General features: G+C 42.1%; 2 protein-coding genes across 13 annotated transcripts in view; one reads left to right on the top strand and one right to left on the bottom strand.

Annotated features, from left to right (window-relative positions):
* Positions 1-10,379, top strand: part of WIPF3 (WAS/WASL interacting protein family member 3) — a 38,007-nt gene extending 27,628 nt beyond the window's left edge. For 9 of the 11 annotated variants that reach the window (XM_063409640.1, XM_063409658.1, XM_063409689.1 and 6 more), the window contains 5 exons: positions 1,268-1,400; positions 2,015-2,143; positions 3,622-4,365; positions 5,914-6,060; positions 6,782-10,379. In XM_063409640.1, the coding sequence (XP_063265710.1) occupies positions 1,268-1,400; positions 2,015-2,143; positions 3,622-4,365; positions 5,914-6,060; positions 6,782-6,930 (1,302 nt within the window). In that variant the 3' untranslated portion in view covers positions 6,931-10,379. The remainder of the gene's footprint in view (positions 1-1,267; positions 1,401-2,014; positions 2,144-3,621; positions 4,366-5,913; positions 6,061-6,781) is intronic. The other 2 variants (XM_063409632.1, XM_063409624.1) reach the window with 2 other exon arrangements.
* SCRN1 (secernin 1) overlaps positions 9,035-21,362 on the bottom strand; it is a 40,583-nt gene continuing 28,255 nt past the window's right edge. For both annotated transcript variants that reach the window (XM_063409718.1, XM_063409709.1), the window contains exons 5-9: positions 19,112-19,306; positions 17,330-17,495; positions 15,351-15,531; positions 13,141-13,300; positions 9,035-12,903 (exon numbers count right to left, since the gene is read on the bottom strand). In XM_063409718.1, the coding sequence (XP_063265788.1) occupies positions 13,142-13,300; positions 15,351-15,531; positions 17,330-17,495; positions 19,112-19,306 (701 nt within the window). In that variant the 3' untranslated portion in view covers positions 9,035-12,903; position 13,141. The remainder of the gene's footprint in view (positions 12,904-13,140; positions 13,301-15,350; positions 15,532-17,329; positions 17,496-19,111; positions 19,307-21,362) is intronic.

Below are 21,362 nucleotides of genomic sequence, written 5' to 3'. Positions count from 1 at the left end.
CGAGGAAAATGTAACAGAGTGGGGGTTTTCCTAGCATTTTAAAATAACACGCGGTTACATCTCAGCCAGGTTGTAATTCCGAGGTTTTACATCAGGGCTGGGGAATGCGGCGGCGTTAGCGGCGGTCTGGAGCTCCATCTAGCGGGGCGCGGCAAATCCCGCTGGCTGGGTTTGGATTCTTTTAGCAAGTACAAAAATAACCACGAATAATATCGTACCGACATAATTCTTCACTTGGGATTAGCGAGTTAGACGTGATATTAATTCAGCAGCTGGTTAAGTGTCTTCGAGTTTCTGTTTTGCTTTCAGAATGCCGTTACCAAGCTGGGTTGGTTTTGGGGAGGGTTTTCAAGTGTGACAGTATTGTTCTGCTTTATTACAACTATGATGTTAAAAGTTAGGGCTATGGAAACATTTGTGGTGCTCGTTCTCACCTCTGGGAGTTTTGGAAGCAAGCAGAACATTGCTCCTTTGATGTGAAGATTCCCCTCTATTAGACTGCTCTGTTAATCACAATATGTTTAGGAATAACAGCTTTACTGTTTATTATCTGCTTTTAAAAAGTGAAGCATCCAATTTAAAAAAATACATAGTTTTCTAATATTTATAACAAGAAACTTGAAGATGTAAGAATAAAGAATAAATTTTGTTTGCTTGTTTTATTACAAAACTTTAAACTGAAATGTGACTTTGCCTTTACCAAGCTTGGTTAGGATAGAAATGCTACAAAAATATAATTGTGTTATTCTAAAGGCATTCTACTTAAACTGGTGTTAATCTCCAGTACAGAGAAACAGTGTAAATAAGTTAATGATCACATTCAAATATAAGTGCAGCATGCATTTATCTATCTCTTTTCCTAAGAAAGGTGGATAAACAGATATTTATTATAATTTAACATATAAACATTTTAATGTAAAGCATTGTAAATAGCATGCTAAGAGCTGACAGAAGCAGTTGGAGCTGAAGTTGTGAAACAGAGGCCATAAATAGCCAAATGAGGTCACATTTCATTTAAGCATGCCTCCTAATTTGCTTTCAACAGTATTAGCCCAGTTAGTATGAGATTTGTGTTGTATTTAAACTTTCAGCTTTCCTGCCTCCTGCATAACCAAATGCTGTTCCTGTTGATTCGCCTCAAAGTCTTGGGAGCGACAGCTGCCAAGGAGGGCTTATTTCAAATCTTCTATCCCATGTTTGCCTGTGTATCCTTTTTAAACATGCGTTTTTGTCTGTACCTCCCATCTAAAGCACTTATTGTCAACAGGCAAGCTCAGAGATACCAAAACTGCGAAAGGAAGACCAAAAAGCACGAAACGCACTCTTGGCTGATATCCAGCAGGGAACTCGCCTCAGGAAAGTGACTCAAATCAACGACCGCAGTGCACCTCAGATTGAAAGTGAGTGTGTGCTCCTTGGTAAGGGGGAGCTTCACTGAAGCCTCGGGTGTGGCTGGGGGTCAGATGGACAGTTCCAAACTGAAGGGCAGGTTTGAAGGTCAGCCAAGGTCTGCATCATCGTGTGGCTTTAGGATGCAGAGAGGGGACACTTTCTAAACATGCATCCTGTTCTGAAATCAACGACTGTTAACACTTCATGGTAAGTCTCCAACTGGTTATCACCTTAATAGGCACTCCGTGTTCCAAAATAAATAATGAATGATTAAATCCTCGGGAGCATTTCAATAAAATAATTAAGTGGGAATTGTTGGCTGTAGCAGAAGAATTGTTCTTTATTAGATTAAAAGAAGAAAAAACGCTGAAAAATTCTGGAAACATAAATTCAATTTTAGGCCTAACACAACTACTTTGTGGTGTCCTGATTTGTGTGAGGTTGAAGAGCACCAGAGGGTGCTGTGCTCCAAGGTACAGGTCAGAGAGGGATGGCAGTTCCTGTAGTAACAGTACAGGCAAAAGTGTGGCCTTGGCTCTTTGTCGGCACCAAGCCATAGCAGTCTCAGTGCAACAATGAAATAATTTTCTGATATATCCTGGATTTTTCATTCTTTTAACAGAACCCAAAGGAGCTAACAGAGATGGAGGTAACCCAGCTGTTAATAAAGGTGGCTCTCAGCAGCCTCTGGGAGGTTTATTTGCTGGTGGATTTCCTGTTCTCAGACCAGCAGGCCAGAGGGACATGACAGGTAAGGGCTTCATTTGTATGAAAACATAGCTGAGCAGGCAGAAAATCAGGATGAAAGTACTTTGGGATTAGCTTTACTGATTGATTTTTATTGGAGTTTTTTTTTCTGAGTTTATTATGTGACCATGGAGGGCTCAATTAATAATGTGATTGAAGCCACCCTTCTAGATCTCAGGTACCTTATTCCTTAAAATGTAGATAAAAAGCTATTTCCACACTTGGTGAGAAAGAGATTAAATAGATCTCTTTAACTGAGCTTTTTACATTATTTTAATGAAAACTTTTTTGTCTTGAATACAGTATTGAAATCTGAGCTTATTAGTTTCAGCACAAATGACAAAGTCATACTTCTTCCACTCCACTAGTGTATATTTCTATGGTATTACAGTCTTGCGTATTAAAGATTCATATTTAAGATTTTTGCCCTCTGGATTTCATAGAGTATAGCTTTGATCCAGCAAGGTAGTTTACTGCTCTGAAAAAGAAGGCTATTGTTGCTTCACAATGACAGGAGGAAGGGACATGTGGGAGCCCCACTGCTGCTTTCACCTCAAGAAATGCCAGCATCAAGGAGGGATCACTTTTATAGTCACAGTAATGACCTCTGGCACTGTTGGTAGCTGGTGCTTGCTCAGGCAGCAGAGAGGAAAATAGGTTTTTGCAGGGAAAGACAGAACTTGGCTCTACTTGAAGGTTTTTTGCTCCCAAAAGGCACGCCAAAGGTGCAGAGCACTGTGTGTGATGGGGCTTTTGTCATAGCTTCAGTGGCAGTAACTACTTTGAGTTGTTCTTAAAACCATGGCCATGCCTATATGAGTGTTGAATGAGATGCCTTTTTTGACATCTTGCTTTGTGATAAATCCTTGACATTTACTCAGGAAAAGACAGTTTGTAAGTTCAAGAGTCTTCAGGCATTTGCTGTTAAAAAGGAGCTACAAATACCTGTGCCTTCCGGAAAGTCTTTGAGGCATTGCTTTTAAAAACTTGGCTTTTATCCATGGTGTTGAGGTTTCTGTAACATTTGTGTGAATTTTTTGATCCTAAGCAAGTACTTAACTTCAAGAATGCCAGTTTGATGTGTGTCACACTGCTCGTGTACTTTTCACCGGGACTCTGGATGCCCAGCAGGCTGTATCACGCAAGATGAGGCTGCTGTGCAGGGCCCCAGAGTGCAGAAAACTTCCCTCTCCTTAAACTGTTTAATTCTGCAGAAGCTGAGGGACAGGGAGGGGAGCAGGGTCTCTCAGCAGGTCCTCATATAACTAAGCAGGATCCCTGGTGCCCACGGGAATACATCACCCCCTTAAGCCCCATTACAGCGTGGGCAACCTGCTGGACATGAGTTGTTCGGGGTGAATGAGTTTAATCCCTCCGAGTACCCACTGGGGAGGGGAAGATGACGAACTCGCCCTTGCCGCTGTTCGGTCTCAGGAGCGGGAACGCAATCCCGGTGTGTAACATGTGCTATCTGGTTTCCAGCAGGGAGGCCTGGGCAGCTCTCCGGAGTCCGAGCGCCGTCCCCCCGACCCTCCGCACCGCCGAGCAGCGGCGCTGCCAAGGCGAACAGCACCAACCCCTCAGCCCCCGCCGAGGGCGCAAGGGCCGCAGTCCCGCCGGAGCCTCCCGGCACCTCCCGAGCCGCAGCGGGAGCGGGCCCGGGGCGGCCCAGCCTGCCCGCCCCGCCTCCGCCGCCTCCCGCTTCCAGCAAGCCTTCCCTCACCTTCCCTCCTCCGCCCCCTCTGCCGCCTCCGGCCGATCGCCCTGCCAAGGGGGTCACCCCCGGCGCCGCTCCCCCGCTCCCTCCCCCTCAGGCTGACAAACCCGCCAAGCCTCAAGCAGGCGCTTCGCACCCGCCCGCGCCGCCCCCTCCTCCTCCTCCGCCGCCGCCGCCGCTGCCCCCCTGCGGGCTGCCGGGCAGGGCCGCCGAGGCCCCTGCGGCCGCCGCCGCCCCGGCCGAAGGCAGGGACTGTCCTCCTCCCGCGCCACCGCCCCCGCCTCCTCCGCCGCCGCACGGCCAGCCCCCGAACAGGCTCTCCTTTCCGCCCACCCCGGCCTGCAGCGGAGCCGACGTGCCCCCTCCGCTGCCCCCCAAGTCTCCCCACGTGCTGTCCCAGTTCCATAAGCCAAGCAACATCCAGTCGCTGCCGCTCCCGCCCACCCCCGGCCCGCCTCAGCCCGCAGCCGTGGTGGAGACCAGGAAGAAGCGACCTGGCCGAGGCGCAGGTGAGAGCAGCACCTCTGAAGGACTCTCAGAGGTTAGCCGAAGCTTTTCCCTCCCTTCTGCTAGCGGGGAAAATCATAGAAAGGTCGGAACGGGACCTTTGAAGATGAGCTAGTTCTTCAAGGTCCCCTTCCAACCCAAACCATTCTGTTGCACCGGTGACTGGAGAGCGTGGAGGGGCAGAGATGAAAAGCACGCATGGGAGGAATGCCTGTAGGTTTTACGGCCCGTGATGAACGCTCCAAACAGCCAGCTTTTTCAGACGTCAGGCAGTTCTTAGCACTGGGCACACATGCCTTATCGTTTCAGCTGCCACTCTTGGAAGTGACATGCTGATGAGTGGAGGCAAAGTCTTAGGACCACTGGGCTGCTTCTTGCTCTTATGTTGGCATTGCTGTCTCCAGCAGTGCAGTGGGTGGTACCGTGGCAGGCTCGGGTGGGGGAGCAGAGTACACACCGTGCTGTCTGCCAGCTCAGCAGCTGCTCATGTGCCAGCCCGCCCAGGACATCCCTCCACAGCTGTACCCATGCAGGAGCAATATTGGGAAACACTACAGGAGATAATGACACAGAGACGGGGCAGCTACCAGCCATGGGTGAGCAAAAGCAAATCTGGCTGCAGCCCTCTGCTGTTCAACAAAGAGAAGCAGCCAGTGCCTCCTGTGATCAAGCTGATTGGGCCAAAGGTTTCTCCAGCTACTTGGGAAGAGGGGTATAATCCAGTATTTCCTTGAGTAGATGATAGAAGGAAATTTATTAGACTCCTTTAATGTAATGAAAATAATAATAAAAAAAAGTGTAGATCTGTGTGGGTTTGAGAAATGGAGACAGCTACTTAACAGGGAACATCAGAGAGAACGTTCTGTACCCTGTATTTTAGCAGCCACATGTCAGAACTCTGGTGAGCTGTTACTATGTCGAGATGCCCATTTCTCATGGCAGTTCAATTTGTACGTTTTCCATAAAATTACCCTGCCTGTCCCATCTTATGTAGGAGGATAAGCAGTTTTGAGAGGCTGCTAACTTGGACACCTTGGGCTCCCGCCCCCTCACACAGCTCCTGTGGTAGCTCTTCCAGATGTAAACTTTGAGGCCCTTGCAACTCCACAGTGAAATGCACAAGACTAATGGTAATTCCATTGCATAGCTGCCAAAGTGTCAGGAATTTTTCTTTCAGACATACCACCTAGTGCAGCTGTTTTGTTGATTTCTTTTGCTTAAAGAGACTGCTTGTTCTTGTGAAAATGGAAGGATAATCTTCCCTTCCAGATCACAATGTCACACTTTCCTTAGAACTGGAAATGGAAAGCCCCAGCTTAGGTTAGGGTTAGGGTTAGTTGTATCTCAACTACTTGGAAAAGGTATACAATTCCAATAGTGACCTGAATTTAATACTTAATGCTACACATTTATGGTCAGGCTTGGCTATGGGTATGTTAGCCCCAAATACTACATTCTTTCTACACCTCCTCCACTTCTGTGTGTTGTTTACTGTAGGGTTTAAGTCATGATGATGTTTATATGTTGGTCTCCTGGGGTTTTTTTTAAAGGAACTGGTGCTGGGAAGCTGGTCACACCTCCACAGCCACCAGCAAGATCCCCAACAACTGAACTTACAAGCAAGTCTGGAGTCTCGGCCTGGGCTACAGCTCATGACCCCTACACACCACTTAAAAATGGAAATATGCACATCATTGGTAATATCATAAAATTACATCTCTTGGACTTAGTTAATGATTTTAGTACAAAGACCTGTGTGCGTCTCAGACCTCAAAAGCTCACTCAAGATTTTGTCCTAGCAACAACAGGGTAGTATAATAGAAACATTTCTGTACAACCTTACAGAATGATAGAAAATTAGGGGTTTTTCACAAAGGATTTTAATTCATTCAGTAGAAAAGGAAAGCATGCACTACCTGCAAAGTTACTTAAAAATATGAAAAGTTCCCATAGTGTGCTCATATTACCATTCTTAAAACCAGATCGTGGACATTTAGAGGTTTCACTCCTATTGGGCAAAGACTACTAAGAATTATTTTTGTGGTGTGATGAATTGGCCATTCATTCTTGTTTACAGCTACATGTCTTGAAAACTACCCAGGAATTACCTGTATTAGCACAATACCATCAATGCAGAAAACTGGAACGGCAGCCAGAAACTTAACTTCAGTTTTAATAGCAGGCAGTGATTGCAATTAAGGCAAAAAGCTTGGATGGCTCACAGAAGTACTCATCAAGATAGTTTATATGGAATGAGCCACTATCAATTCCAGGGGAAAATAAACCAGCATTCTTAATTGAAATTACTTTTGGCAACATTGTTTGGCTTGGTTTGGTTTTTGGGTTGGTTTGTTTGTTTGTTTTTGTTGAAGTCTCTCTCTAGCAGCAACTAATGTTTAATTCCCTGAAACTTCCCAGATGACTTTGAATCAAAATTTACTTTCCATTCTGTGGAAGATTTCCCTCCACCTGATGAATTCAAACCATTTCAGAAAACATATCCCAGCAAGATACCCAGAGGTAAGTGTGTAAACATGAAAAGATCTGATCATTATCGAGAGGTTTAAAAATGGGGACAAAAAATAAAGAAGTGAACCAGCATTTGCGTAACTGGATTGCTAGCATAAGCACAGAGAGGAATGAGATTTGTCACAGTGGCAACAGGGGCCAAAGATACAATGAAAAGTACTTAAGTTACTTCAGAATCTTAGCTAAAAACAAATTATGTGGCTGGACATACATGTGCTTTTAGATTGCTAAATTTGCAAAGCATGTGATGTTAAAAACAGTCATGTTGTAAAACAGACTTGGGCAGCTACTGAGTTTGATATTTTTGTTCACTAACTTGTGAAATCACAGGGAAAGATGACTTGATCCATGTCTTCCATTATGTATTTTGATTTAAATCCTATGCATGGTGTTTTACACACCTGAATAACAAAGAGACTTAGTACCTGAACTTTGTCAGAAAAGTGATAAATGGCTGAACCTTGCTTTATTTTTTTTCTCCCTTCTTAACTTACAATCAGATCACTGTTTTAAGAGCAGTTCACTTATCCAGTTTTGAAAATGGGTAGTTGAAAGTGTCAAAAGATCTCATGCCCATATTCTGCTTTCTGTAAATCCCAGTTTTCTGTATTATTAGATCTCCAACTTTTAATTAATTTTTGTTTTGTTTCCAGGCTAAGGTACTTTTCATGCCTTTTCACAGCAGCCTCAGTCAGGCTACATTGTCTGCTGTATATTCTGACTTTTTACTGAAGGGCTGCAGAGCACAAGCAATATGTGTGTGTATGTATGTCTGTATATGTATGTATATATCAGGGGTAGCAGATAAATGCAGCATTCCTGCTATATAACTGCATCCAAAATAGCTATTTAAAATCTGTCCTGTCTATTTACAGATCCCTCTAAAAATCCTCCATTAAGAACACACGTGAGATGAGAAGGGTCTTCTGATGCTCTCTGGACTAGTATTAAAAAAGAAGATCAAGATAATATATAAAACAGAAGGGGTCCCTGTTCCAGTGGTAGACTGTACTTGAGTCACAAGTACTGCAATATTAACATTTCTATAAACTGTAAAACAATATAAATGATACCTTTTGAACTGGCCTACATACTACAGGAATGTTAGTACAGGCTTTTAAATTACTGTATATAAGTGAATATTTTTTAAGCAAAGCAGCATAAAATTGAAATTCTTTGTAGTATTGAAACAATTCTCATTCTTATCGTGCTGACAGTGTTACCTCAGAATGTTTTGTGCTACGTGCCTGTAGTTCTTTTTTCCCCTTCCATCATAATTTTTGGAAACTCTCCAGTTATTACTCATTTTTTCAATGAACTGTCAAATTAATATGCTATCTTTAGTCTGTTTTTATGCTTCTTCACTTCTTCCATTCTGCCTGGCCTCAGATTGCAGCAGGATGTCACTTTGACGAAGAGATGGGCCCACAATCCTTTTCTCATGAAGCATGAAGAGGAGATGCCAAGGAGCTGTGGCTGCTAATGTGCCTACCTCCTAAAGACTACATATCCTTATAGGATAGTGTCTGAAGAAGCCCAGCTGGGTAGGGTGGTCATGGACTTGACAAAGATGACAGAACCTTTCCAAAGCAGAGGAAAAGGCAATTGCTCTATTGTAAGCAAGAAAAAGGAATGGTGTATGTGAATACACGTGCTGTGATGAGTGTATGTAAGGACACATGTCCTGTCTTTTCCTGCTGGCAAAGTGGATATTTACCATTTCTGTGATAGATTGCCTTTACCCAGCAATTACAAGGCCTTTGGATGAGGGGTCCAAAACTTACATATTAAACAGGCAACTAGAGCTACTACTACTTGCCAGCAGTGACAGTTCATTGTCCAAAACACACCATGTGGAACCCTCAGCCCCCAAAGTGGTTGTTGTCTCAAATAGAGTTGGTTGGGAAAAGTAACAACCTAGCAGCAGAGAAGACTTCAACTACTGCTTTTGATATTCAGACCTCAGGTAGGGTCTTTGGATCACAGATGTTCAGACCTGGTCCCAAGATGTCTATTTCTAGCAAGAACTACCCTTATTCTTGTGCAATCACTGCATTGGGAGGAGTGGTGCCAGGTCAGGGCGGTGATTCTTCCCCTCTGCACAGCACTAGTGAGGCCGCACCTGGTGTGTGGCTACATGTGCTGTGTCCAAATTCTAGGCTCCCCAGTGCAAGGAAGATAGTCCATGCTGAAGAGAGTCCTACAAAGGTGATGAAGGGACTGGAGCATCTCTCCTATGAGGAAAGGCTGAGAGAGCTGGGATTGTGGAGGTGACTGAGCCTTGGAACAGGTTGCCCAGGGACTTTGTAGAGTTTCACTTCTTAAAGATATTCCAAAGCCATCTGGACTTTGTCCTTGGCAGCTGGCACTAGGTTACCCTGCTTGGCCAACCCAACCCAAGGCACTGCTGGGGACACGGTGGCTGGAAATCTGCCTGCCACTAAAGGACTCAGGTGTGCTGGCTGACAGTGGCTAAACATGCTGAACAGGGGTCAGTGTGTGTGCTCAGGTGGTCATGAAGGCCAACAACATCCTGGCCTGAGGAGGTTCAGAGGGGACCTTACAGCTCTCTGTAAGTTTTCATAAAAACATTTACAGTATCCCAAAAGGATACTGTACCAATGTGGGGGTCAGTCACTTCTCTCAAGTAACAAGGCACAGGACAAGAGGCAATGCCTTCAAGTGTGCCAGGGGAGGTTTTGATTTGATATTAAGAAAAACATCTTCACCAAAAGGGTGAACAGGCGTTGGAACAGGCTCCTCAGGGAAGTGGTGAAGTCAATTTAATACCTACAGGTATTTAAAAGACTTGCAGATGTGGCACTCAGGGACATGGCTTAGTGGTGGACTTGGCAGGGCTGGGTTAATGGTTGGATTAGATGATCTCAAGAGTTGTTTTCCACTATAAATTATTCCATGATCCACCAGCCTGCAAAAGAATACTATTCTAACATGAGTCTGGTGCTGCCAGGCTATTACAGTTATGGCATTAATTTATATAATTGCCATCAATTCCCCTCAGTTAGAGGTGTTATAGATCACTGATGATCTTTCTCCATGGTGTTGCCTTTGAAAAAAACTATTTGGAAAAGACGGGTAACTTCATCTTTACATCCCTGCTTTCCTCTTACAGCAGCTCAGTTATGCTGTAACTATTCCCACACATATGCACATTCATGGTGTGAGACGGCATAGGGGCAAGAAGCTCTTCACCCACAGGACCCCAAGAAAGCAGTATTAGTCTTTTTCTAGCCTATTATGATAACTTGCTGTACATCATGTGAAAAAAAAAAAGAAGTGGTGATGCTTTGACCAATACTATCACTTAATGTAGTTACTTGATAAATATGCATGAATATAGTAACAAACAGGGGTCTACATCTACATTGCTTCTCAAACAACTGGAAAAGTTGAATACTGTTTTAAAAACTATTTTGATATAGTACTATTAAAAGTGGCATATTGTTGGCTCTCATTTATTCTGAAATTTGTGTACTGTACTGTATTCCTACTCTGTATGAAGTACCTTCCAAAGGATTTTAAAACTACCTAATGCTAGGCTACCAGATATATAAAGGAGAGGAAAATTTTACTCCATTTTTTATTATGGTTTGGGTATTTTAGAAATAAACAACATCTTTCAGGAATGAAATTAGAAATCCTGTGCCTATTTGCTAGCATTTCTGAAATGTTTCCATATATTTGTCACTCAAGATCCATTGAAGCTTCTGGAGATACAGAAAATCACACTGGCTGTCAGACACCCTGAGGCAGCTGATCCCAGAAGTCCCACTGTGCCCTTCCACTGAGACACACCTCTGTTCAAGACCACTGCAAATATTAAGACCATGCAGCTGCTCTGGTTTCTACTGACTGCACCCAGTCATGTTGCTGTACCACAGCTTTTTTTTGTTTTTAAATACACTACACAACAAAAATCAACATACTATTAGAAAATTACTACCTGGATCATTGTGCACAAAACAATTTATTCATTCTGTCATATAACTAGTTCTAAATAAGGACATAAACGTCCAGGAGATAATTGCAAGTGTTGCTTTCTTCTTTCTGAAGAAACAGGCAAATAAGATACCTGATGTTTTTAGCAGGAACACCCACTTCTTTCATCTTGCCTCTCTCCCAAGTCTAAAAGATTAGAAATTCAAGTTGTGCAGAATAGCTGTGAGGAGTGGCATATCCTACTTTCTGTCTTCTGGCTGGGGCAATAATTTTATCCCTGTTCCCTGGTTATTCAGAAAAACCCTGCTACTCCCATCAGGAGATGTGATTTCATGGGAAATCCATTTACTTCAGTTATGGGCAGCTGAAAAAAGCACACTTCTTTTTCAGCGGGCTTCATCCCCCACAATGTTTTCTGAAATCAAGTGTGGTTCTTGCAGTCAGCCCCTCCTCTGGTTACCATACAGAGCAGCTAAATTTCAGGGTCTGCTTGAATATTTTCTTCTCCTATTGCCTACACTTTAAAATACTTAGACACAGGAGTTTGTCCTATGATAGACAGCATGGGAGGATTTTATTGTGAATGGGAGATTATTAGGTAGGCCATAAGAGAAAATATATTCTTCCTTGTTTCCTGTGAGTGAAAAGGCCCCATGTTTTCTTGTCCAATGGCCATTTGTTATATAAGGCAATGCCAAAGTAATGAGTCTGAATAGAACAATTTCATTTTAAAAATCTTGAGAATGCAGTGTGCCAATATAGCAATGACTATTTCCCTGATGCACAATTCTTATGGTTTCAACTTGAGGTGTTTCTGCTTTTACTTCCTCAATACAGAAGCCTGTAGTTCTTCACCATCCACTTTCCCAAACAGTGACGAATTTTAACTCCATAGCTTAACTTTCATCTATCAAAGACATGGACATCTTTCAACCTCCTGTATGATAAAACCCCACCAAGCATCTTCACTGGACACAGTGTTTACTGGTTTAGTTCTCAGTGTTTGCCCTGTCTCACTTCCCCAAGAAGAGAATGCAGTGAAAAGCAGGTCTGCCTGTAGGGCTGTGGAGGAAGGGAAGCATGCTGCAGCACTGCACTTCAGGTAAGGAAGCATAGGACATTCAGCCATTTCTAAGCCTGAGCAGCTGGATTGCCACAGCCACCAGCAACTCGCTGGTACTTAATGGATTCATCAGCCAGGTACTCACAAACAGATTACTAGGAATTTTTCAGCGGTACAAAGGCAGAAAGATGGAGAATAGCCAGGTATTTATCAATGTCCAACATCTATTCCTTTAAAAAATTCCCAATCTGTAGCTTGTATATAGATCTAACACCTTATTAAATGCATCCTAAGAGCCAGTATGTGTAGATCTCTACAGCATCCAGGCTGGCTCTGCACTTTAGTACTCAGTTCTGGAGCAGCAGCCAGGTGCACTACAAACACAGCCTGGCTGAGGGCAAAGGCAGAACTTTAACCTGGGGACTTCATTCTGATAATTTGTACAGGCATAATGTCAGGTGCTGAGTCACTGCAACCAGTTACAGCGACACGAGGCCAGCACAACAAGGTCCAGAACCAGGACTTACCTTCCTGCCCATCTCAAACTGTGATCTCAACTCTACCATTTCTACTCTCTATGAACTAGCAAGAAGAGAAAAACGCAAGTCAGCTTTGCTGCAAGCCTAGTCCTGAGCATCAGAGGGAAAACCAGATTGCTTTCGATGACAATATGGCAATTAGCCTGATGAAGTTAAATCTTTACTTTAATTGGTTGCCCAGCATACATGTTTTAACATTCTGTTCTAAATTAGCCAGCATGCACACAGTAATTGGACCAGTCAGTGACTTTCTCCTTTCACTATATACATACACAAACAGGAACACCACAAGATTGGACAAAGGAAAGCAATTTGTTAACCGGATACAGCTAGCAAGTAACATTTTTTTCCTCTACAAATGTTTTTTCCTGCAAAGTGTGAAGACTTTCTTGCAAGGCTTGAAGAACATTGCAGTCTTCCAGTGAAAAGGCTAACAATAGCCACTGTAGCTGAAATGAGATAAAATTTGTTGAAAATCCATTCCAAGCAAGAGTGAAATTGAAAAAAAATCGCCTGCAATGCAGCATAGGGAAAAGGGACTTTGGAGACAAGCTGAGCAGGTAGAAAGGAGGGTTTGAACCCAATTCTTAACATCCTCAGCTTGGTGAAAAGAGGAGGAGGTTCAGAATCGGATCCAACATTTCACATTCACTGGTAGAGTAGTACCTAAGGAATTGTTTGCTTACTTTATTTGAAGAACTTTAGTTCTGTGTCAACACAGTCATAGAAAAGATCCACTACTTCAGCTGGATCCAGAATCTCTGTACGAGAAAGGATATCTTCCATTGCTTCTAAACCTTGTTTTTCAAGGTCTAACATAATCCTCATCAATTTCTGGCCTTTATCCTAAAGGCATGAAACAACCAAACTCAGTTAACCAGCAAACAGGCTCATTAAAGCATTTTACTGTTTCTCTTTGCTACAGAGATACATTCCAATATTTTTAAAAACAAAGAAGCCTTTTAAAGTACTAAGTATTTCTGTTATTAGTATTTTGGATGGTCAAAGTCTAAAAGGAACAATCCTGGATACTTTGTGCATTAACAAAAATAACCAAAAAGGAATTGCTAAGTTTAAAGCAAAGAAAGAAGAGGGTGAAAGATGGATAGAGGAAAATTATATAAGGCGTGTACATATAATAGAGGTAAAGCAAGTTCTTAAGCTTATAATCTCACCACCAGAACTAGATGAGAAGACTAGAAGCCCTAAGAATTCTACAGGTTGCGGTATTTGCATGTGCATCCCTCAAATCAACACCTGCAAGATGATGACTAGATCTGAAATGATGTGTCATGTAACAGTATTAAGGCTCCAAATCCCAGGGAGATTTTGTGTGCTATTCTGACTTACTGCTCTTTGTGTTTCTGGAAAATTTACTCCTGGAAAAGGTGTAATTTGTAATTTCATTTGATCCAAATGTTATTTAAACTCTTTTTTTTTTTTTTTTTTTTTTTTTTTTTTTTTTTTTTTTTTGAGAAGTGCTGCTTTTTTTGCTTGCAGCTTTCAAAAAGGGGGAAAAAAGTCATTTGGAATGAGTGGTGATTCTGAGTTTTTCAGGATTTTTCTCAGCATTTTGTCCAGAAAGAATAGAGCATCTCATCTAAGGTTGCGGCGCTTGGATGGGCAGCTTTTATAGCATGAAGCCTGAGTAGAAACTGCATTTTCTTTTCTACCACAACTATTGGTATCACATTCTGGGGACTTTAACAGGCTAGAGTCCACAGGATGCTAAGATCCCTCTTCTAGGTCTTCCCTAAATCAACATCTTGCATAATGACATGAGATAGCCACCCTCACATTACAACAATGTTACCAGAGACCACAGATTTTAAATTACACCATTCCAAGAACTTAAAAATCTAGTCCAAACTGCATTTAAATAATGCTTGTACTACTACCAAAGGTTATCATAGCTTCCTTAATCAATAATGGGTCTCACTGAATGTTGTTATGATCATAGCATGACTCTGACCCATGCAAATACACACAGAGGAAAACTGTAGAGAAACAAGTCCTCTGTGGAAGTTCAACACAACTATGTGAGGGTCTTCCACAAATTGCTTGAATATCAACAAAAGCCTGACAGGTGTTGGTGATCCTTCCCTCTGTTTCATCTCCTTAAAACCACTTATCCACTTTACTGCTGTAGTTGTAATTGCAAATGTTGAGAAGTTACTGAACTACCTGCCTGATGACACCAAAAGTTGTTGTATCCAAGTGTATCCACTTTTCCAAGTGGTTGTATCTCAACTACTTGGAAAAGGTATACAGACTAATCCCCTTCCTGAGTTCACTTATTCCAAAATTATTTGCATAAGAGATCTTCAACACTGTTTTTTTACAATGGAAGGTTTTCAGCCCTTGGGTATGTACTGCATGGCACTGCAAAGTGTCTTTTATTCTCACATGGCATTTTCAGTTAAATCTTAAAAATTAACGGAAACACACTGAATTGCAAAAAGCAAGACTTGCCAAACTGTCATGTGCAAATTATTCCTTCAAGAAAAATACCTTTCCAAACTATGTAGTTCTTAATCCATCATATAATTTAAATTACAACACTCCTGTCCTTATCCTAGCACATAATTCTGATACTATGTTGCACTAGAATCCAGTGTTCTAATCACTAAAAAGCCTTATGCACAGTGGGGATTGAACAAGATAATCAGCTTAACAGTTTGACTTTTCATTTTGTAAAAGTAATAGAACACTCTCAGGATAACGAAAACTATGCAGAATAGTTTGTCCTTCAGAGGGCATCATTATTCAGGCTAAACTTGCAAGGATTCTGAGACTATTCAGAGAATGTTTTCCAGTGAGTGACTGTGAACTAGGTTCTGGAGTTAGGAATCTACATTGACTTCAATTCTGTAACTGCAGGTCCCACAGCTCTTACCTGATCGTTCTCCAGGAGAGATCGGGCCCATTCATGTGCCTTGTACAATTCATGCCTACGGTCAGGTTTCTCCTGGAATCGAGGTATCTTCTTAGCAGGATCATCATTGCCAAAAGAAGGAGACTGCACTTTTGGTACTAATTTTACATCATCGACAAAAATAAAGGGTTTAAATATGGACCTGAAAGAAATGAGAATTACTGCTTGCAGTAATAAGAGAGATGTCGTATATGTTATTGAAATGTTCACCAGGCTATTTTAAAACAACACATAGAGAATAGCATAGGTAATTCATCTACACTAGGCATGGGTAAGGTTAGAGATTTGAAACTGGTCACAAACAAAACTATGTGCTTTAAAAGAACTGGGATTTGGCAATTGTTGTAAAACCTTATTGCCCCTTTTACCTTTAAGATTCTCTGATGTCCTCATGCCAGTTCTGCCACTTCTTTAGAAGAGTAGCACTGATTTTCCCCTCCAAGTTTTTTGTAACAAATCTCAACATTCAGCCTCACATCAGTTTTTCTCCTCTGTTCCCACTGTCATCTCTCCTCCTCCTTCCAGATTTAATTTTTATTAAAATCAGAAAAAAACCACTTGTGTGGAGCAGGGAAGATTACGTATCTTGCTCAATATCAGAGGATTTTGCGTATAAACAGCGGCACTTTAGAATTTTACTTCAAGAGCTAAAGACATGGCTACCAATATTGTGACATTTTTCAAACAACTTGAACACTGAGTTTGGATCTAAACTCTAGAGAGAGACAAACAAAAAAACCCCATCAATACAGGATCTTCGTTCCTGAGAAGCTGAAAGTAGGTTTTGGCAAGTGCATGGAAAAACTGCCTTCCTTCTCTTTAGATACGGAACAACAAAGCACCCTGCATTCTGCAGTGAAGAACATGCCAAAGGTGCAAGACTTCTGCAACACACAATTAATAACCACTGCCTGTGTACAGTCAGCAGGTTCAGTCCTGCCACCCTTTCCATCACTGTCACGAAGCCTTGCTGACTAAGAATTTACATGACTCACTAGCTGCATTTAAAATAGTTCTTTCTTAATGCATTACAGTGTAGCATAAAGCAAGAAAGGTCTCCAAGCAAGGCTTTTAACCCAGGTTTTCCACCTTCAAAAGGACAGAAATCCCAGCAAAATAATTTGAAGCCTTGCTCCTTTTTATTGCAAAGGATTTGCATCGAGTCAAAGAAAAGTTTGGGTAAGCAAGTTTAAAACTGACACTTGACCCTGAAAGTCTGAGTTGCATAATGAAGGGTAGGTGGAAAGTCCCTTTAGCATGGATGACTTCCACAGCCCTCAGTAAAACCTAAGGATTACTACCAGTCCTCCTACATGAATGACCGTCAGCTATTCAAGGGCACCATTTTCTTCTCCCCATAACCTCTTTACTTCAAAGCAAGAGGTAGATCTCCTGAATAACTGCAAGTGGCTTAGTTTAATTGCTGTGAATCCCAGGTGGATTCTGTTTAAAACACAAGATAATTCATTAGCTTTTTGATGATCTGGCCCATGAGTTCCCCAATCTCCTCAGCTATTTCCAACTAGAGAGAACACCATGTAAACCAACTCGAAATTGTCCCTCCAATAAAGAACATGCTTGGGAGCCCAGCAACTCACAGATATTTTGCTGTGTTAATGTTTTGATGTCATATGAAGCTACCTAGAGTACACAACCCCTCTTTGATAGTTAAAACACTTTATTTGTTCGAGTTTTGCACCCACCTTCAAGAGAAGTGACTTGGGAAGTCCCCAACTTCATCATCTCAACAACTTTCCAATTGGAAAGCAACTACACTGGAATTCCTGGCTCCTGTCAGATTGCACATCACAGAGCACTGAGTGCATTTCTGGTTAGAACATGCTCTTGAAGTATGTTCCAGTTTGGGTGGCAGGGTTTGTTTATTACCTTTCAACCCATCACCTGCTCTGCACCCCAGGGACCCCAGTGCTGTGGCTTACCTTGAAGGGTCTGGCGTGCCAGTGAAGTAATGAATACAGGGAAAACTAGGGTCCTGAGGCAGAACAGACACTATGCTAGCTGTAGTAAGGAAAGATTCAGAGTCCACACAGACACCACTGTCCTTGTCACGCAGGACATCAATCATAGCTTGTGCAGAAACGTCACCTATATGGAGGGGGGGAAAAGATTCCTGAGTGTTCAATGGCTTGAAGCCCAGGTAAGCATTTTAGCCTGAACAAGCCCTGGCCTAAAATGGCCACTGACACTTGACACGGGGATGTCACAAATCCCAGTTAATAGTTTCTACTTAAACAATGAACATTCAGAAAGAACGTGCTTAGCTAGTAAATGAGAACAGTAGGAAGCATTAATTAGGCATGGCAATTGCCAGGTAGGGAGAAATGCTATTTAAAAGTGCTTTTTCAGGAAGAAGGTTGTAATACTGTTTTAGCAGTCACTATGAACAGACTACTTACATAAGACATCCATTTTACTCTGCCCAAGCAGGGCAGAATGACAGCACCCTGATCTTCCACTTCTCAATTTCCATTATCTCCCAGTCAAAATTTTGAAACATCATCTTGCAGTCACAAAATGTTACAGCAGCAGACCCAGACCTAGACACCAAGATTTTTCTCCAAACCCCAATCCACAAGAATCCCCTGTTCTCACTGTGTTTCCTGCCTGTGTCCCCCACAGCTTTCCCCCCATGGCCCCTCCACGTTTTCTCACACTGCTCCTGTGGCAGGTCAGGCTTCTTCCCCGTTCCTTCTCAGACTCTACAGTGACTCAAACCTCCATGCACAGGTGCCTCAGTACACCAGGAGACAAGGAATGACTCAGCAGCCTGCAAGGTTTTCAGCCACAGCCATCTGTCTGTAGCAGCCCGCAGGGTTTTCAGTGCTATAATCCAGATTTATTAAGATCTTTTACCTATAGTCCTTCAGAGTTATTGTATTTGCCTCAGACACAAACCACACTGCCTGCAATTCTACAGCCTTAGCAAGAATCCTGCAGTGCAACAAATATCTCCCCTCTACACTCTTCAGAACATTCACCAACATGTGAAAATGCCAACAGTCTAGTAAATTCACATCTGTAGTAAGGGGCTTTTTTGAAAATGATAATTTGTGCTATTTTTCATGCGTGGAAGAGCAGATATATGTCAGCCATGCACTACTGCAGGCTGGCCATTTCAGAGGTATTTTGGCCAGCTGCAGCAAGCTGAAGTCAGTAATAAATTTGGGTCTGGAAGTAAACCTTTCCTTTGATTGCAGAGAATAAGCACAATGTCTGTTCCAGTAGCTTTGTTCTGCTCAACAAAGAAAAAGGGACTTCAGTTTACAACTGCTCTTCCTTAAACTATGCTCTTGAACCTTTCCCCAAAAGGTTAAATCTACATTTTTCCCAAAATACAGATTCCAGTGAGCTCAGTCTTTGATATGTGACAAACAAACATTCTTGGTTTTTTTTGATGGTATAATTTTACTCTTAGGTAGCGTCACTGAAATTACAGGAAAGCACAAATGCAGTGGCACATCATGCACATGAAGAAAGTTACTCTGTAATTGCAATCCTGTTTTGAAAGCTTGAGGGTGACATTAAGGGCTTCATCCTAAATTGTGGCAAGTTTGGGGACAGTCTTTAGTTCTGATCTTCCTTCCTACACAGTCTGCATGCAGAGGTGTTCTCAGTCACACGTAGTTCTGGACAGAATATGCAAAGGGGGCAGCAGTGACTAAAAACCCAGTGTGGCCACAGAAAGATTGTTCAACACTTACCACCTTGCTTTTCTAGGCTCTCCCTGCCAGAACAACAGGCTAAATGGTCATCAGCAAGAGAAAACACTTCAGAAAAATTGAAGTCTGAGTCTCCATTCCACCAGCCTTGACTTTTCACATAATTCCTTAGTTCAGGATGCTCAGCATCAATTTTTGTAGTTAATGAAAGCTGATTGCAAATGCATTTCACTCCCTCTAGAAAGAGCCACATATTAAAAGAGAGCATTAATACAGTTTTTCTTGGAGAAGCTGGAAGGAAAATGTCTTATCAGTTAGGAAACAAACCATTGGTCAGTATGTACATTTGGCACGATCGTGTAACTGTATAATTACATGTACAGAGAATTACCAGTCACTGCAGGCTGCAGAGCTCAGTCCTCTGTGCCCCTACTGAGACATTGACACTTGTGATTAATAGTGAGATTTAGACAGAATGCCAGTCCACCCCTCAGTTATTCTGACCTCAAAGCAATAGTGGTATCCAAATGCCAAAGACACCTGCCTAATCTTTTGTCCAGTGCCATGGACAGGAAGGCTTGAGATCTGACTTGATTTCAAAATATATTTCAGCCCAGCTGCATTTCATGAGCCTGCCTTGCCCTTCAAAATTAAGAAGTTGGAAAATGTTTTTAAAATCTTAATTAAACTTCCCAGTTGAGAAGCAGTTTCACTGTAAGCTGCAAGATAGGTTTAAATTAAATTTTTTCACCTTCCGTTTTAAAATGGCATGAAATAAAAAGAATGTGCAAGTAGCCTCCGAAGAATACTAAACATTTTTAAAGTTCTTTTATCAAAAATACTGCAGTGCTTACAGCCATATATCCACAGCATGGCAGTGGTTGCTGCAGATACTCCTCAGAGAGAATAAAGCAAATGCATTGGAAGCCAGAGAAAGAGCTGATAAAGTAAAACTATAAACTAAAATAAACAGAATCTGGAATTTAGCACAAATCATTTCTTAGACAGAAGCAAAGCCAGTAGCTGTGGAAGTTTTTAATACTGCCTTCCCAAAAAGTAAGCTTGCTTTTGTAATGACTCATGCATGCAATTTAAATAAAGGGTAACAACTTAAGGAAATTCTAGGCATCATTCTGCAAAAAAGTCCATGTCATCCAATTCTGACTTACACTACGGTCACTGACAGCTTACTCTGATTCACACTTTCAAACAGCATACTTTTCAGGGAATTTTCTTGACTTGAGTGATGAGGATATTTGTATTTGTGTCCAGTTGGGCAAGCCACTCTTTAAGAGCTCTTTAAATATTACATTTATTAACCCATGCAAAATAATATTTCATTCACCACAACAAAAAAAAATTATCAATCAAATACATTTTTCCACTGAGACTTGGGAACATTAATAGAAATGGTTTTGAAATGTTTATTCTTAAATTATTGTCAGAGAGTTGCTTGATAAACTCTCACTATAAGTTTTACAGTCCTGCAGCAGCAATCTTAAAACTATGAGGATAGTCAGGAAAAAAATATGCCTTCACACCGGAGAATGACACATTTTCCCCATTTGAACAGCATTTGTGCATTCATTTGAAAGCTTAAGAGGCACACTTATGGTTGCAAAAAAGAACCTCCTGAACAAAGTATGAAATATAGAGTTCTTACATAGCCAGCAGCCTTTCCTCCTGGTGGGCTGCAGGAGATGGAAACTGCTTATCTGCAGCTCACAGGGATCTCCTGAAGAGCAGTGTGCTGGTAAAAACCAGAACAGAGCTGCAGAACCATTCCAAAAAGCTGCAAGCAGCAGATGAAGGCAACAGCTTACTTGCTGGGAAGAAGGACGTGGAGGTTATGTATTGCTGATGCAGCTAAAACTGCTAAATAAAACCCACTGTTCTTCAAATATCAGTCAGGCAGGTCAGGAGAAGAAGGCAGGCTGTCACTGCATAATCCCAGGAACCTCAGGAGTCAGCTGCTTTCTAGAGCTGGGGTTTTATCAGGACAGCATTTTCAGTCTTCCCTCCTCTAAGTTTGGTATCTGTTTGTGCCAGATAACCTGTGGGTGTCCTTAAAATACAGGCTTTACTTGGGAAACACCACCTCTGTGAAGGTAACTGATTCCCATTTGATGGCAGGGACTGACAGCAGGCCATCACACAACACTGCACAGCCTGGTGTTTTTTCTTTGCTTCTTCCCATATTTATCTCCTACCTTTCATTTAGGGGGAAATGAGGAGAGAACTTAATGGATCTGTCATAGCTCAAGACATGGATGACAAAAGTCCTCTTGAATAC

Source organism: Prinia subflava, chromosome 1, assembly GCF_021018805.1.
Source record: "Prinia subflava isolate CZ2003 ecotype Zambia chromosome 1, Cam_Psub_1.2, whole genome shotgun sequence".
NCBI lineage: Eukaryota > Metazoa > Chordata > Aves > Passeriformes > Cisticolidae > Prinia > Prinia subflava.
Note: the sequence above shows the minus strand (reverse complement) of the source record. Positions and strands in the feature narration are given on the sequence as shown.